We start from the raw sequence: 17621 nt of genomic DNA, 5'->3' as shown, positions 1-17621 counted from the left end.
TGTTTCTCTATAATTACTCAAACCACAAGCTGATGGTGTGGAGCCAGAATAAGCGGGTCCAGCCCGTCCTCCTGCTGGCCTGTCCTCACCTGCTCCTGCTCTCAGTACCCAGTCTCTCCTGCTCTGACTTCCTCCTCCCAGGGCAACTCAGGGGCCCCCTTTCCTGCTGCGCTCTTCCCAGGGCTGTGCTGTGCCGTGCAGCGGTGGGGGTGAGAGAAGGTGTGAGTGGGTGGAAACAGAGGCAGAGGAAACCACTCCTGACCAGCCTGGGGTTGGCAGGCGGTGACTGGGCGTGACGGCCAGGGTGCATATCCGCTTTATTCATCCCTAACCCCTGTCAGCCCTGAGAAGAGCCAAGAAGCACTCGGGGACCCCGTGGTGGCTCTGCCCTTGGCTGAGGCCAGAAATAGGAGGCAGCTGAGCTGGGTGCGTGCAGTGGAGGGGCGGAGGAGAGTTCTAGGCCCCACCTGAGCTCACATGGTGTGGGGAGGAAGAGGCAGGAAAAGGTTGCTCAGGTGTTCCTAAGACAGAAAGCACCTAATAGGACCCAGGTCGTTTTGTGCACCTTGACTCACTTCACCTGCACAGTATAACCCCCAATTAAAGGGAATCTAAGGCCTGATGATTTGCTTACGGTCACACAATTGTTAGGGGGTGGCTCTGGGTTTCCTCCTGGGGCCTTGACTCTGGCAACATAGCCCCTCCACCTGAGCGATGGCTTCATGTCCAGGCACCAGAGAAAGCCTGTGCCAAGGATCTTATGGTGTGACATTTAGGGAACAAGGACCATGGGGTGGCAGAGGTGACCGTGGGCAGCTGGCCTCTAGCCCACCCATCACTCTGACTGTGGCCCATGCTGCCTGGCCCTGCCCCTTCTCATCCTTGACTCACACTCTACAGAGGCGGCATTTCCCCTCCTTCCCCAGGGACTGCCTGTCTCACAGACGGTGGGCAGGGATGTGGGGGTCCCCCTAGCAAAGAGCTCTCCGGGGGCAGCATGGGACCTGGCTGCTTCCATGCCTTCCACCCAGTCAATGCCAGCAGAAGCTTGGCAGGAGCAGCTCCCAGGACCAAGCCCAGCTCTGCGGCCCCTCCTCTCCTGGAGGTTTGTCCTGCCATCTAGAAGATTTTTCATATAACCTCAGGCCCCCAGGTTTGCTCTCCAGGAAGCTGTTCTTTGGGCCCTGTTAACAAAACAGCTACACTGATCACCAGTGGGCTCCCGTGTCCTCTAAATTTGCACTAATGCAGTATCCATGAGCCTCGTGTGGCTATTTAAGTTAATTAAAGAAATCAAATCAAAGAAAAAACAATTCTTCAGCTGCACTAGCCACATGTCATGTGCTCGGTAGCCATGTGTAGCCACTCGGTAACCAAGTGTCTATCTTACGGGACAGCACAGATTCAGAACGCTGATCATCTCAGAGAGGTCTGGTGGCCATCCCCGCCCTGGATGCCAGCCCCCAGCGAGGAGGAATGACCGGCACCCACAAACCTCGAAGCACAAACAGTCAAGCTGAGGGGCAGCCTGCTTTGTCCCAGGCAGACTGCAGATGGGATGAGCCATCTAGCCTGCGTCTTGGCTTATGCCAGCACAGCCCCCTCCCCTTCCTTCCTCCCTGGAAGACTACTGGGTGGGGGGGGGGTCTAAGCTTCTGAAGGAGGAGGGCAGTGGCAAGTTGCCATTCCTGCAAACTGCACCCTGCAGCCTGGCGGGCAGCTCCGGGCACCTTGACTAGACCCCTTCAAGGTGCCATCTGCTTTTAAAGGAACTTTATTGTTTTTGGCCTTCCCCGCAGGGACACGGCTCTGAGCTGCGGTGGGGTGGCTCCTCCCTGGTCCTAAACCCTGGGACATTCCCCATCCCCCATTCCCTGCTCCCAAGCTGGGAGCCTGGCCAGGTAGGGCCGCACTCACCGAGGACCCAGGGGCCGGGGCCAGCAGCAGGGGCACGAGCAGGAACATCTGGATCTCGGCCTGCATCTCGGCCTGTGGGAGAGGCCGGGGTGGGCAGGGCAGGGATCAGGACCAGTCAGTGGGTGGGCAGGGGTGCATCCCTCCCTCCCCGTTGCCCACAGGTGACCAGAGAGCCACAGGGGGACCAGAGGGGAGGCCATGGGGCTCAGTGGTGCTCATGTCGGCGGGGAGGGGTGGGGGATGGAAGTGGAGAAGACCTACTACTGGCTTCTAAAAGTCCAAGAGTATCTTCTTTCACTATTCAAAGGGGGAAAAAAGAGGGCAATTAAGAATACTTCTCGTTGAGGGGCATCTGGGTGGCTCAGTGGGCTGAGTGTCGGACTCTTGGTTTCCACTCAGGTCAAGATATGGTGGTTCGTGAGATGGAGCCCCCACGTAGGGCTCTGTGGTGACAGCGCAGAGCCTGCTTGGGATTCTCTCTCTCTCCCTCTCTCTCTGGCTCTCTCCTGCTCACATCATCTCTCTCTCAAAATAAATAAATAAGCGTTTAAAAAAATACTTCTTGTTGAAAGACCGGTTCAGAATCAAAGCAATCAGCCTATTTTTAATTTAGCAAGAGGTTGCTTTTTAAATTTTTGTTTTGTTTTTTTTTTTTGAGAGAGCGCGTGAGAATGAGTGGGGGAGGGGCAGAGAGAGGAGAGAAAGAATCCCAAGCAGGCTCCACGCTCTCAGCTCGCAGAGCCCAAGCAGGGCTCTATCTCAAGAACCCGAGATCATGACGAGAGCAGAAGTCAAGAGTTGCATGCTGCACCGACTGGGCCACCCAGGCGCCCCAAGAGATTGCTTTTTAAAAATCCATTACAGGGATGCCTGGGTGACTCAGTTAGGCATCCAACTTCAGCTCAGGTCATGATCTCCAGGTTTGTGGGTTCAAGCCCCGCGTCGAGCTCTGTGCCAACAGCTCAGAGCCTGGAGCTTGCTTCAGATTCTGTCTCCCTCACTCTCTGCCCCTGTCCCACTCATGCTCTGTCTCTCTCTCTCTTAATAAATAAACATTTAAAAAATTTTTTTTAATCCATCACACCAGTTGTTTCTAAAACTTGTTAATACAGGGACGCCTGGCTAGCTCAGTGAGTGGAGCACGCGACTCTTCATGAGAGGGTTGTGAGTCTGAGCCCCATGGTTAGGTGTAGAGATTACTTAAAAATAAAATCTTAAAAATATATATATATATATACAATTTTTTTAAAGAAATTCTCTGGGGGCGCCTGGATGGCCCAGTCAGTTAAGCGCCCAACGTGGGCTCAAGTCATGATCTCCAGGTTTGAGTTCAAGCCCCAAAGAATCAGGCTATGAGCACAGAGCCCACTTCTCATCCTCTGTCTACCTTTCTCTTCCCCTCCCCCGCTCATGCGAAGGCGGCGCACTCTCTTTCAAAATTAAACATTTTTACAAGTTGCATTTAAAAAACTCTCCCAAGATGCTTTCAAAGCTCAAATGCTTTAAAAATGTCAATTGTAACCCTACTGTAAACCCAAGTCAGCATTTCTCTGCACAAGAAAGTCTCCACAAGCGGACCCCAGTGTGGTGTTTGTGTTCAGTCTGTGCACTGTACCAAAGAATGACATAAGCAATTTGCTCCTTCAGTACAAAACAGCAAGCAAGTACTGACTTGTAAGTTCAAATTTACAAATCTGTAATTCTACCAATGTTCTAATTTTTTTTTTTTTTAAGCATAAAATGACTTCATTTTACAAGGACAAAACAGAGCACACACAAGCCAAGTTCAGCAAAATTTAACCTGGCACGTTTAGCGACGTACATGCTTCGTTAATTTAGCACAAACACTGATTCATTTGGTCGTTATTTTCACAGTCAAATCAGAGGTTCCTGGGGCTTGCAGCGCGGGGGGGGGGGGGGGGGCAGGGGGGACGGCCTTCTCTCCCACACCCCACCGCCCAGGACGACCTCTGCTCTGCGCACCCCGCCCCCGCCCCGCCCCGCAGCTCCTGTAACAGCACCGTACTGTTCTAGGGCTCATGCCAAGATGAGTGTTGGGGAGATGCTTCTCTAAAGCCGGCTGCCTTCAGGGGCGGAGGTGAGCAGAGCCAAGGGAGAGACGGAAGGACAGAAGAAAGACCGGACTTAAAATTGCTACTAGGTACCACCACCACGGCTGCAATTACACTAGATCAAGGCCCACATATGCAATCCCAAGGTCCTGGAAAGCCTGGAAGGCTATTTCAATTCACTTGGGAGAAAAACGCAAAAAAGACCAGCCCTGGGTCTTGGGCACCGGACTACTCTGCGGGGCTCCCCCAACTGCCCGAGGGCAGGGCCCGCTGCGCACCCGCCCGAGAGTGGGGGCTCCTTTCACACCGTGTCCCCGAGGAACGCGGCGGTTCCGGACCAGGGCCGAAGCGGAGGCCAAGCCCGTCTGCTCCTCCTCGCGGGGGCTGGCCCGCGACCCGTACTTGAGGTCCCTGCGCGCCAGGCGCCACGTGTCCGCAGGGTCCCCAGCGGATGCGGAGACGCCCGAGGCCGGTGCGACACCCTTCCCCGTCTTACTCCCACGCAGAATCTTCCCCACGTCGGTCACGAGGAGGCGCCCGCGGTCCGCAGTCCCGGCCCGGGGACGTGCCCGCGCCCCCCACCCGTCCGCCCGGGAACGCGCGGGCGCAGACCCCCCAAAGTGGAAAGGTGACCTTCCCACGCGAGGCGCCAGGGCCACCGGGCACGTGCTGGCCCTGACGGCACCTCCGGGAGGGGCACGCTCGGTCTCCCGGGCCCGGCGCCTGGGAGGCGCGGCAAAGGCGTCCCACGGAGGCAAGATCCGAGGGGGCGGACGGCGTCTGCGCGGGGCTCCGGCTGCGTCCGACCGCCCACCACTAGCCGCAGTGGCTCCCGGCGTCTCCCGCCCGCCGGTGACCTCCCAGCCCCGCCTGAGGTGCGGTGCGGAGCGGTGACCTCGGTGGACAGAGCCGGAGGCGGGTTCCCCTCCGGGACCCCCTACTTCCTCCGATACCGCTCTTCCTGCGGGCCAGGCGGGGCACGTCCCTGCAGCAGCCCCGGAGCGAGCCGCCCCTGCGCCCGGGGCACTGTCCCTCCGCTTTCCTACCTGGGTCTCCCGGCGCGCGGGGCACGCAGCGCTGCTCCGTCGGTGCCCGCCCCTGGAATGGGAGGTTGGCCTGGCGGCGCGGAACGCCTGCGGAGGTTGGACTTTCTCTCCTTGCCGCTGGCTGGCTTCTCCCCGCCCCATCTCCCCCCGCCCCAGCCAGCCCTGCAGACACCCATCCCCAATCCCAGTGGAAAGCCCCCGCCCCCCTGCAGTGACCCGTGCTGGATCCCCTTGGGTCTGTGCCAGAGCTTGGCTTGCCCTCCATTCTGTGTTTCCTCTACTGGGGGGGCACCAGTCACCACCCTGGTCCCACTTCCTCTGTCTAAGCCATCCATCTCTGTATCATCCCCCTCCATGCTCACCTTACATACAACACACCTCTGTGTCCAGCCGTCAGCCTCTTCCACCCTTGAATTCTGTACAGGCAGACCTCACTTTCTTGTGCCTCCTTGGGTTGTTGGTTTGGAGGATTGAGGGTTTTTGGTTGTTGGGTGCTTTTGTGTTTTGGGGTTTTTTGTTTTTTGTTGTGGTTTTTTTGTGTGTGTAATTTGCTTCATTGCACTTTATTGCATTTTTTACAAAGTGAAGGTTTGTGGCAACCCTGCCTAGAGCAAGTCTACTGGCCCCATTTTTCCAACAGTATTTGCTCACTTCGTGTCATATATTGGTAATTCTGGCAATATTTCAAAATTTTTCATTATTATATGTTATGGTGACCAGTGATCAGTGGTTAGGATGCTCTGAAAGTTCAGATGACGGTTAGCATTTTTCATCAATGAAGTCTTTTTTAATTAGAAAAAAATGTTTTTTTTTAGGGGCACCTGACTGGCTCAGTTGGTAGGGCATGCAACTCTGTTTTTTCTTTTTTAAATATCTATCTATCTATTTATTTATTTATTTATTTATTTATTTATTTATTTATTTATTTAGAGGGGGGCAAAGCAGAGAGAGGGGGAGAGAGAGAATCCCAACCAGGTTCTGTGCTGTCAGTGCAGAGCCCCCTGTGGGGCTCAAACTCACAAACTGTGAGATCATGACCTGAGCCGAAATCAAAAGCTCAGCTTAACCCGCTGAGCATGCGACTCTTGATCTCAGGGGTTGTTAGTTTGAGCCCTGTGCTGGGCATACAGTTTACTTTAAAAAAAATGTTTTAGGGGCGCCTGGGTGGCTCAGTGGGTTAAGCGTCTGACTTCAACTCAAGTCATGATCTCACCGCTCATGAGTTTGAGCCCCGTGTCAAGCTCTATGCTGACAGCTCAGAGTCTGGAGCCTGCTTCAGATTCTGTCTCAGTCTCTCTCTGCCCTTCCCTCACTCATGCTGTCTCTCTCTCTGTCTCTCAAAAATAAATTTAAAAACATTTAAGAAAATTTTTAATTAGTTTTTTAGACATGTTATTGCATACTTCATGGACTACAGTATAGTGTAAACCTAAGTTTTATATACTCTGGGAAACCAAAAAATCTATTTGACTCACTTTATTGTGATATTCACTTTATTGCAGTGGTTTGGGGCTGAACCTGGCGTATCTCCAAAGTATGCCTGTACTTCAGCCACAGCTGTTTCTCCTCACACAGGCTGCTGTTTGCTACCCTCCCAGCCAGCTTTTCACACTGCCTAGAATGCACTCTGAAAATCCACTCTACCCTGCAAGCTACTACTCATCCCTCAAGGCCCTGACCAAATGTCACCTCTTCTAGAAGCCTTCCCCATACCGTAGCAGGCAGAATTGGTGCCCACCCCGCTCCCTCAGTCTCTGTCCCTGTCTGCTGTAGTTTATGGTGCATCACTCTGTGGGAACCCGAGTCTCCCTGACTCAGCTTGTAAGAGGCTAAGGACAAAGCTTGCCTCCCCATCACCTGTGCCCAAGGCACTAGTTAGGATCAAAGTAGGGACTCAATACATGTGATACATTTCATTTCCTTTCCGCATTGTCCTTTTTCTCAGCAAAGGTACTTCTTGCCTGCCATCCCTTTTTGACTGAAAATCACCTACCCCCAGGAAAATAGCATTGGCCCTGGGCCACATGGGAGGTGGGGAGGTCACATGGCTGGTCCCTTTCCCTCATCTCCTTTATTTTTTTTATTTTTGAGAGAGAGAGAGAGAGAGCGAGCAGGGCAGGGGCAGAGAGAGGGAGACACAGAATCCAAAGCAGGCCCCAGGCTCCGAGCTGTCTGCACAGAGCCCGACGCGGGGCTCGAACCCACAAACCGCGAGATCATGACCTGAGCCAAAGTCAGATGCTCAACCGACTGAGCCACCCAAGCCCCCCTCCCTCATCTTCTTATACCTTCCGTCCTTTACTTACCCTGAGCACTGGTCATTTCTCCCACGGCCTCCTTTCGGGCAGAGAAACACCAGTAGGAAGCTCCCCGCCCCCGTTCAGAGCCCCAGCCCCTGTAGATCATCTCTCTAAGTTGTCACTGATGCTCAGACAAAACGCTTATTAAAACATAAGCATTTTACATCTGTCCCATTTCTTACCCATCAGTGAAGAAAGAAGCGGCAGCAGCTGTGTAGCAGGGGCCCCTGGGGACTAGTGTGAATTCTTAGGCAAAGATAAAGCTTGGCAGAGAAAAGGGAGTGGAATTACCCAAAGCCTGTATAGAAAAAGAAAATAGCTTCTTCCATTCAAGAAGCCCCACTCCCTGCCCCCATCAGCCAGGAATTTTCTGGGCTTGGTCAAAGGTCCCTTAAGTGGGAGGAAGCTGCTTCTCCTGCTCTGGGGGGTGGAGCCGCTGAGGCACCTTCCTGATCTGCTCCTGTTTTTCCTCAGTGATCCCTTCTCAGGCACCCAGGCCCATGATTTCTTGCTCCCCACCGCCACTGCAAAGAAGACCCAGAAGGTAGGGAAGCAGAGTCAACACACAGCGTGAAGGAGCCAGGCTGGAGCAGTTCCTGGCTTGGGTAAGTAGTCCTCTCCCAAGCCTCAAGTTCTCTACCCCAGAGGGATGTGTGAGCACAGTGCCCAGAACATAACTGTTCACCAAAAACAATTGGTACACACACACACACACACACACACACACACACACAAAATGGTGATTTAGAAAGAAGATTCTGGGGAAACGTGTGAGACCTTCCCTCTCATTGTAAATCCCCCTCTGCCTGGCCCTTCTACCTGCTAGTCTGAGAAGCCCAGGGTGCAGAAGGGGTACAGCCCTTGGAGGCAGACAGACCTAGACTGGGAACCTGTTCTGCTTTGTGTGTGAATTTAGGACTAAATCATGTCACCTCCTTAAGCCTCGACTTGCTCAGCTGAGCCTCACACAGAGCGTGGTAGAGTAGGGAAGTACTTAGCCGCTATAGAGCCCCTACTAAGTGCGTGCTCAGCAAAAGTTCCTTCTGCCCCATGCTCCCTCTGCCTGTTTCCTGGGTTCTTTACATCTGGATCATCTCAGCAGATTGCAGATCCAGGGACACAGCCTAGAAATAAGCGGCCAGATCTTCTTGTAAGGTTGGGTTAGAATGGAAACCCATTCCAGGCTCCAAGGATAGGCCACTTCCAGGAGGCCTTCCCTTAAAGCCTACCTCTGTGCTCCCACGGCGCCAGGATTGCACTTTGGAACTACTACAGTGATACGAATGTGTCACTTTCCTCCCTCTAAATTGTGAATCTTGCAAGGTCAGGGCAAGTGGGAGCCGCTTTATAGCGGCTAAGTACTTCCCTACTCTACCCACCCTCTGTGCGAGGCTCAGCTGAGCAAGTTGAGGCTTAAGTAAGGACATTGAGAGCTCATGGAACTGACAGGAAGCCTGGAGAATCAGGCACAGACAAGGGCCAGAGTCCCCACCAATGCCATAGACCATGGCCCAGGAGCAGTTCTGGTTAGGACTGTCCTGTTGGTCTCTGGAAGCTGCCACCACCACTTTCAGGTTACAATGACCCATATCATCCCCAGAGAAAACCCTGAATGGTCCTCGTAGATGCCAACCCCAACAGGAAGGAGCACGGCTGCACCCTGACCGCCAAGACTTACGAAGCAAGAGGCGGCAGGTTGCCCGGATGGGAACCTCGTTCCGATGTGCAGCTGCTGGCACACGGCGCTTGTTTAACTGGACTTGGAGAGAACGCTGCTTCTCTTCTTCCCTCTCTTGCTGATGGTTGTTTATTCATTCCAGGGACACTCGAAGGCCTCCTCTTCCAGAAGCTGCGGAGAGAACCCATCCAGTGCTGGCAAACGCGTAACACCCAGCTCTCTGGAGGGAAAAAGTGCTGCCCAGTAGCCTTTATCAACTTCCGTGGTGTAAATACTCCATGTCCGTTTTCAGGCTACCAAGGTGATGTCGCTGAGCACAGAGCTGGGAAGAGATGTGGTCGGCTGTCCCAAGCTGTCGCAACACACGGACTGTCTTGCCCTTGGGGAATTTACCTTCTAGTAGGGCACTGCATTCTAGCGCTATGTGTTAATCCGGAATAAAACTATCTGCAAAAGGAAATCCAAAAGGAAAAAGAACGCTTCACATGAGAGGATTTCTCCGTTTCTCTCTCTGCCTTTTCTTCCCTCCCCCTCCCATGCATATATCCATTTCCCTTGCTGGAGTCATTCAAAGTTGCGGGTGGGTGGGGGAGGGGAGCGTTAAATGCCCCTTGCCAGTCTGTCCCTCAACTTGACTCTGTGCTTTCAGATCCCAACACTAATCTGTCTTCCTCCCCCTGTTGCTGCCATATCCAAGTCAGGACCTTGAAACACCGAGCAAGACCATGAGAAGAAGTCCAAAGCTCAGTATATCTGACAAGTGCTGTCATAAGATAAGCCACCTGACCTGTGGAGGGGAGGTTTATGCTCAAAGGTGGGTCAGAAATATAGCTCCTCGACACTTCCTGCAGACATGAGGGCCACCCAGAGAGAAAGAACAAATCCTGGGATGTCCTTCAGTGACATCAGGCCTGACACAGACCCACCCCATCTGCGCCATCCTCAGTCCAGATCCTGGGACAGGGCACCAGGAGGGAGGGCGAGGCCATTTGAAGACGCTTGGTGTTAGGGCGGCAACACGGAGGGAGGTAGGGGGCTTTCCAGAAAATATTTCCTGATTGGCTTCCGCCCAGCAGCTCCAGCCTCAATCTCATCCCTTTCCTTCCACACGGGAACACACACACTCACCCCTGCACACGTGTGTGTGCGCACACACGCTCACACACACCGTAAGGGTCGGCCTACAGTCTCCTGCAGAAGCTAACTGCATGAACTCCTGGAGACATTAAGGGAGAAGGTGTGAGGAGCCCACTGTGCCCACCCTCTGCTTCCTAAGTGGGAGGGGGCTTCAGAGCTCAGGCCCCCACAAAGGTCAATGTGGGGTGTGGGGCCAGTCTGCAGCATGCAGGCCCGGAGGGTCCCCCTCAGCTCAGGGTGGGTGTCCCATGGCTGAGTGGCAGTGGCCTCGGTGCCCCTATCAGCAGTGACAGAGACAGGGCAGGTCCTCTCTCCCCCTCTGAAGACCCCTGTGCCTCTGCCTCAGCATCCCCTGCTCTGCTGCTGCTGTCCCCTGTGGGCTGCCAGGGAGGGCCGGGGACTGGGACCCCCACAGGCCAGCTGCCAAAGCTCTTCAGATCCTTTCTTCTCAGTCTCTCTCCACCACACTCTCAGGGCATGGCTCATCTCCTCTGCCGCTTCAGCCTCTGTATTTGGATAATTCTCAGCCTGGAAGCTGACAAGTGTCTGTGCCTTGTGCCAAAGGCCTAGAAACATCACTCAGAAAGTCAGAGGACCAGCACCTCTCAATTCGGAAATGCAATTCCCAATGCTCAAGTTAAATGAAAGGGGAAATTCTACTAACTTTGTCGGGGGGGGGGGGGGGGGGGGGGGGCGGGTAGGGTGGGGTGGGGAGCTTCTCTAACTTCAGCAATTTGTGAACCTATTATCCTGACCCTTATTTTAGAGCATGATACCACTTAAAAATGCATGGACATAGGGGCACCTGGGTGGCGCAGTCGGTTAAGCGTCCGACTTCAGCCAGGTCACGATCTCGTGGTCTGTGAGTTCGAGTCCCGCGTCAGGCTCTGGGCTGATGGCTCGGAGCCTGGAGCCTGCTTCTGATTCTGTGTCTCCCTCTCTCTCTGCCCCTCCCCCGTTCATGCTCTGTCTCTCCCTGTCCCAAAAATAAATAAAAAACGTTGAAAAAAAAATTAAAAAAAAAAAATGCATGGACATAAAACTAGGTCTAAGCCTTTTATTTTTACAGCTTTATATAACTATAATCCCATTACATATGTCTAGGCCCCAGTTCCTTATTAGAAACTCTCGGGGCCAAATGTGTTTCAGGGTTGAGCATTTTTCAGATTTTAGAAGTTACTAAACTGCATATGACATACTACCTCCAGTACTTTCTGGAAGCTTTCTTTAATCAAAACCAACCAACCAAAATCAACAACAAAACTACACGCACTTATACCTCTGCAGCAAAACATACAAATATTCACCTAAACAGGCTAAACTGAGACTCTGAATAGCCTCAGGCCACACCTACTCACAAGCCTAAGAGAAACCTTTTGGTTTTCAGAGCCTTTTGAATTTCATAATTGCAAATAAGGGATTGTAGGCCTGCACAAATTAAACACAACATGACTACAAATGGGGTTCACAACGTTAGCACAATGTTAATGACGGTGACAGAGGCCGGTGGCCTGCTGAATTCCATCGTGGGGGAGGCGGTGGGAGACGGTGGGGCTGGAAGAGGTGTTAAGTCCATGTGGTCCACAGGCCTGGGTTGGAATCTGGCATCTGTACTCACTGGCTGGGACGTGTCCGGCAAGTTAACCTTCCTGCATGGCAGTTTCTTCATTTTTAAAAGGAAGACAATACGGGGCGCCGGGGTGGCTCAGCCGGTTACGCGTCCAGCTTCGGCTCAGGTCATGATCTCGTGGATCATGTGTTTGAGCCCCACATTGGGCTCTGTGCTGACAAGAGCCAGGAGCCTGGTTCAGATTCTGGGTCTCCCTCTCACTCTGCCCCTCACCCGCTAGCACTCTTTCTCTCCGCTCTTTCTCAAAAATAAAAAGTAAAATTAGAAAAAAAATTTAAAAATTTAAAAAAATAAAAGGAAGACCATAGATTAAGGTAAACAAAAATCAATGTTAAAATGGAAACTTCCCAGGAATCAACCGCCCCAGGGGCTGAGAACAAAGGAGGGCAGCAGAGAGATGGGGGTGGCCCTGGGGACCCTGAAGGCTCTTGGCACAGGCCTCCACTCAGCACACACCCTGAATTCCAGTTGTGACTGGGCTGCACTGGTGGCTAGAGTAGGGGAGGAAGTTCTCAAAGCAGGGTTTGCAGAAAGACACCAAATACACAGCACAAGGCATGGATCCGGGGAACATCAACTTTAAGATTGGGAGTGTGCTATGTTGGGGGGGAGGGGTGAAATATATTGGGTAATGGTTTATGATGGTGTTGTGGTTATCTTTCTATTGAAACGAACCCACAACATGATGAACCCTGAGAACGCTGTGCCAAGAGAAATAGTGAGACACAAAAAGACAAATACAGCATGGTTCCACTAACTTGAGGTCCCTAGAGCAATCTAGTTCATAGAGACAGAAAGTAGACAACGGCAGTTGTCAGGGGCTGCCGGGAGGGCGGGGTGGAGGGCTGGTTAGTCCGGGACATCTGTGGTGGTGACAGCTGCATAACATTATGAACAGCTTGAATACCTATGAGCTGCACACTTAAAAATGATTCAGATGGTAACTTTTATGTATATTCAACTCCAGACGTTTCTGCACGGGGTTGCTACTTTGGGAAGTGTCCTAGACGCTCAGGGTCTCGTGTTCCCCTGTTGTTGAGCTTTAGTTAGAAAATTTCCAACTTGACAACACATTATATTTGGGAAAAAAAAAGAAAATTTCAGAAACATTATCAGGCTCTGCATTTTACAGAGGAGAAAAAAAGAGTCCCAGAGAGGTGATCCAACTTTACAGAAACAGGTCTCCAGTGCCCCTCCATCCTGGAGCTAAGAAGCACAGGCTCTGGGCTGGGCTGCCTCTCCCACCTGCTTTTTCTTTTTTTTTAAGTTTATTTATATTTATTTTGAGAGAGAGAGAGAGAGAGAGAGAGAGAGAGAGAGAGAGAGAGAGAATCCACACCATCAGCACAGAGCCTGACATGGGGCTCGAACCCATGAACTGTGAGATAATGACCTGAGCTAAAACAAAGAGTCAGATGCTCAAATGACTGAGACACCCAGGTGCCCCTTTTTTATTTTTATTTTTTCCCACCTTTTTGTTGTGCATGAGTCTGGGCTGTTCCTCGCCATCTCAAAGCTTCCAGTTTCTCACCTGTGAAATGAGGAGGGTTCCCTTCTCACAGGGTGGGATGTGGTCGACCTGAGACTGTGCTTGTGATGGGCTGGGTGTAGTGTCTGAGGCACATTGATAGGAAATGCTCAGTGGAATTGGTTTCACGAGGCAACTAGGTTCCTCTGGGGCTTTTCTTGGTTGAATGAGGGGTAAATACAAGTATTAAGAACTGTGCTGTCCTTTATTCCTCCTGCATTCAATGTGGTGACACTGACCCAGGACAAACCCATATATTTATTTCTCAACATCACAAGCGTGCCTGGGGTAGGAATTCTGTTTGGATTCAACTCTGAACACCCCCTATAAAATGCAGGGTCCCTTAAGCAGATAAGGCTAATTGGCCTCCTGTCTCCACATTCTCCATTATAAACAAGGGCAAAATTAGTAAATGTTTGTTCCTACTTAAAACATCTTCCCTGTTTAAACAGACCTGTTTACGTCGTCCTGCATGGAAATCCCCTCCTGTGGACCCCTAATCCACCATTACTTCATTGGCTCACAAACACTTGTTGAGCAACTACCTCCCAGGAGGCCTGGGATGGGGCGGTGAGTGCACGCACCCAGCTCCCCCCACCGCTTCCGCCCGCTGGTCCCCACACCGCTAGAGGGTGGGGGGGTGGTGGGGGGGTGGAGGGGGGGTGGGGCTGGCGGCCAGCTGGGAGGCACAGCCCCGCGGTCTGCGTGCACTTGCCCGCGCTGGCTCCCCTCATCCTGCCAGAGGCGCCAGGGTGGACGAGAGACCTTCTCTGCTGGCTTCCCTGTCCAGAGAACCGGGCCGCGACAAAATAACAGAGGCGTGTGTCCGGGCGGCTGGGGGAGCCGCGTGAGCGTCAGACCCCCGGGAAACGGAACGAGGCCGCAGGCCCGCGGCCCCCACGGAGGGAGTCGGATCCCGGGGCGGGGTGAGGCGGTGGCGGCGGCCGGGGAGGGGCGGATTTAGGGACGCGGCTGCGAAACCAGCTGGGCCGGCCAGCCCCGTGGGGGGTGGGCCCCGGGGCGGGGCAGGAGCTCCGTGCCGGGGTGGCCAGGCCTCGCCCTCCTCCTCTTCCTCCACCTCGCCCGCCAGGCTAGGGCGCTGCTGGGGGAGGGGGGAGACGGAGGGCCTCACCAAACAGCAGGTGGGCAGGGAGCCCGCAGCTGCCAGGCAGCCCCGTCTGCTCACCTCGACGTCCCACTGAGACCGGCCTCTCTAGGTCAGATCACCTGCCTCCCCTCACAAAAATGTTTACCAGTGCATTTGACTTAAAAACAAAAATCAATCCGTGCAATCATCACAGGCTTGGAGTGCCTTGGTGAGTCACATCTTTAATGACCAAAGTTGCATAATCACTTGTAACACGTCTATTTATTACCTCATCGGTTTCTCTAGGGCACAAGAGGGAAAGGGGAAAATCTGGCCCTTGATGGCCAGAAAGAGTCCCTCAAAGGATAACCTGCTACATGTGGACAGGGGTGGGGAGAAGACGGTCCGTAGGTCTCCCTACAGTGGCTGCTCCGGGGTCATTGCCACGGGCCCATCTGACACAGGGACACCTCGGTTCGGGGGCAGTATCCTCCATCACCAGAGTCAACACACTCACCCCTAAGCTAGCTGGTTGCACTGTGGGGTTCCCACAAAGACTGAGGGCCCTTAACGTTCACGGAATTCCCTTCTGAAGGGCCAGGAGAGCCATTTGAGTGCCAGAGTAGCCATAGAAAGAAAATGTGAAGTCCGTTCTGCCTTTACCAGCCCTGCCCTAGAAAGCAGACAGGAAAGAGACCAGAGTGAAGGCAGAGGTCAGACAGGACATAAGAGTCCTTCCCCTTCCACTGGGACTTTAGTCCTCAGGCCTGATGATGTCTTCTTATTATTTGCTTTGAAAGAGAGAGAGGGAGAGAGGGAGAGAGGGAGAGAGGGAGAGAGAGAGAGAGAGAGAGAGAGAGAAAGAGAGAGAGAGAGAAAGAGAGAGAGAGAGAGAGAGAGAGGGAGAGAGGGAGAGAGGGAGAGAGGGAGAGAGAGAGAGAGCGTGAGCATGAGCAGGGGAGGGCAGAGAGAGGGAGAGAGAATCCCAAGCAGGTTCTGTGCTGCCAGGACAGAGCCTGCCACAGGACCCCATCTCATGAACCATGAGATCATGACCTGAACTGAAATCAAGAGTGGGATGCTTAAATGACTGAGCCACCAAGGCACCCCTGATGATGTCTACTGATGACCTTCTGGCTGGGTTATTCCAGAGAAGACTCCTGAACTAGGAGGGAATGGGGCAGGGGAAGGAAGCTTGGGAAACCAAGGCTTCCCAAGCAGATAGATTCCCGCGATGGCAGAATTGGCAGAGAGGTCATTTTCAGTGTTTCAGAAAATCTTAACAAACCCTACATTCACATCTGTCTGGCTCATGCAAGTAAAACCCAGTCACCTCACCAAAGAAGCTTAACGCCATTTTACAGCATATGTAGGTAAATCTAGTAAATAGAAAAACAAATTACTACTAATGGGCTACAGTACTTGGTGGACAAAATCTTTAAAAATCTAGATGCAGGATAAAGTCCCCCAAATCTCTCAGTGTCTCCCAGTATTTGAGAGACTACTGTGTGTCCATCACTGTGCTAGCCATGTCCAGAGGGGATACATCAGCCCTTAAAGAATTCACATAAATTCGGGTATTTAAATGTAGTATAAATATACTGACCTAGCTCCTGGTGTTATTTCTACTTTTAGATCTTCCTTATACATATCTCTGAGTTTAGTGGCTCTTGACTAGGTCTGGTATCCAAGAAAACTAATCACAATCAGAATCTTACCTGCATTCCACCTCAAGGTATGCTATGGGTAAAGGGGTAACAAAATCCTTTCCTCTTTTGCATAGGGGATTGACCTGGCATAATTATGCTATTAATTTTAGTGGGGGGGGGGGGGGGAGGGCAAACAGTGGCAGCAAGAGTATGTCATCCCTTATCCTAAGAAATAGGACTCCACTGGGGTGCCTGGCTGGCTCAGTCAGTAGAACATGCAACTCTGGATCTCAGGGGTTGTGAGTTCAAGCCCCACATTGGGTGTAGAGATTAAAAAAAAAAAAATCTTAAAAAATTAGGACTCCAACAAACCTGGGTTGAGGCCCTTCCATTTCTCCCTTTAGAGGATGTGGCATACAAGGCACAGAAGGGCAGGCCTGTGTAAGACAATGAATCTTGGTCAAGATTAAGAGGTCCCCCGGGGGTGCCTGGGTGGCTCAGTCGGTTGAGCATCCAACTTCAGCTCAGGTCACGATCTCAGTTTGTGGGTTTGAGCCCCAACCCATGTCAGGCATCGGACTCTGTGCTGACAGCTTAGAGCCTGGAGCCTGCTTTGAATTGTGTCTCCCTCTCTCTCTGTTCCTCCCCTGCTCATGCTCTGTCTCTCTCACTCCTTCAAAAATAAATAAAAACATTAAAAAAATAAAAATTTAAGAGGTCCCCTGTGCTGAAAGGCCCGTGTAGCAGGTCAGGTCACATCCTCCATGGTTTCTACAAATCATCTAATGAAGAAGATATATTCTAAGTACCTGTGGAAGATTTAGTTAGCTAAATGGGTTTTCCTCTGGATAAATCATCACTTTAATTCAGAAACCAATTATCCTTGGGTGTCTCATATACCTCTTCCTTCCTGATTTTGTTTTTGGCATATGTTCTTTGTCTTCATGCCAATTCTGATTCTTCCCTTTTTCTCAAATTTGGTTCGAACTTTGTTTCTGGAAAACATTCCCATCTTAAACCCTGTCTTTTGTGGATCCTTCCATTGCTCTGGACTCCCAAATATAAGGGGGCAACATTGTACTTGCTTGTACTTACGGAAGCTGCCATTTCACTTCTAACCAGATCCTAAGCAAGTACTACCCCCCCCCCCCCCCCCCCACCACACACACATGCAGAGCACACAGAAAAGTACCCAGAGAGAATGGTTGGGCTACAGAAGACTGTGGTACTTACCAAGTGATACAGGAACCCCGTCATTATTCTTGCTTCTCAACTCTGCCAGAGGACATTCTTCATCTCATTAAGAACACTGTTGTCAGTACCCCTAAAAACCAGAAACCTCTCCCAGCAGATGACAAATCATGATAGTTGTGGCAAACTTTCGTGACATTGCTACAAGATTCAAAAAAGCAAATGATGCGATTCCCAAAGGAGGGAATGAACAATGAACACCTTCCATGCTTCCTGATGCCCTTAGCCAATATAACCAGGAAGGCACCTCTCATATGCTTCTTCTGAGGACAATGGCCAAATTTGGTTTTCTTGCCATGATCTTATTTCTGATCAATCATTCCCAA

General features: G+C 52.0%; 1 protein-coding gene and 2 long non-coding RNA genes across 3 annotated transcripts in view; 2 read left to right on the top strand and 1 right to left on the bottom strand.

Moving 5' to 3' along the window:
• PAPLN (papilin, proteoglycan like sulfated glycoprotein) overlaps positions 1-5113 on the bottom strand; it is a 35973-nt gene extending 30860 nt beyond the window's left edge. The window contains 2 exon segments of the mRNA XM_019427052.2: positions 1918-1989; positions 5036-5113. Of these exon segments, the coding sequence (XP_019282597.2) occupies positions 1918-1983 (66 nt within the window). The 5' untranslated portion in view covers positions 1984-1989; positions 5036-5113.
• A 2077-nt stretch (positions 5114-7190) lies between these two features.
• LOC109253790 (uncharacterized) lies at positions 7191-10818 on the top strand. Its single transcript, XR_008417256.1, has 3 exons — positions 7191-7940; positions 9306-9827; positions 10625-10818. It is a non-coding gene; the product is annotated as an uncharacterized LOC109253790 (long non-coding RNA).
• Positions 10819-13110: 2292 nt separating this feature from the next.
• Positions 13111-14661, top strand: LOC128773032 (uncharacterized). The gene is made up of 2 exons (XR_008417255.1): positions 13111-13878; positions 14051-14661. It is a non-coding gene; the product is annotated as an uncharacterized LOC128773032 (long non-coding RNA).
• The last annotated feature ends 2960 nt before the right edge of the window (positions 14662-17621 follow it).

This window comes from Panthera pardus, unplaced genomic scaffold (genome assembly GCF_024362965.1).
Source record: "Panthera pardus isolate Hobbes unplaced genomic scaffold, ASM2436296v1 HiC_scaffold_24, whole genome shotgun sequence".
Lineage (NCBI taxonomy): Eukaryota > Metazoa > Chordata > Mammalia > Carnivora > Felidae > Panthera > Panthera pardus.
The sequence above is the reverse complement of the archived record's forward strand: the minus strand, read 5'-3'. Positions and strand labels throughout refer to the sequence as shown.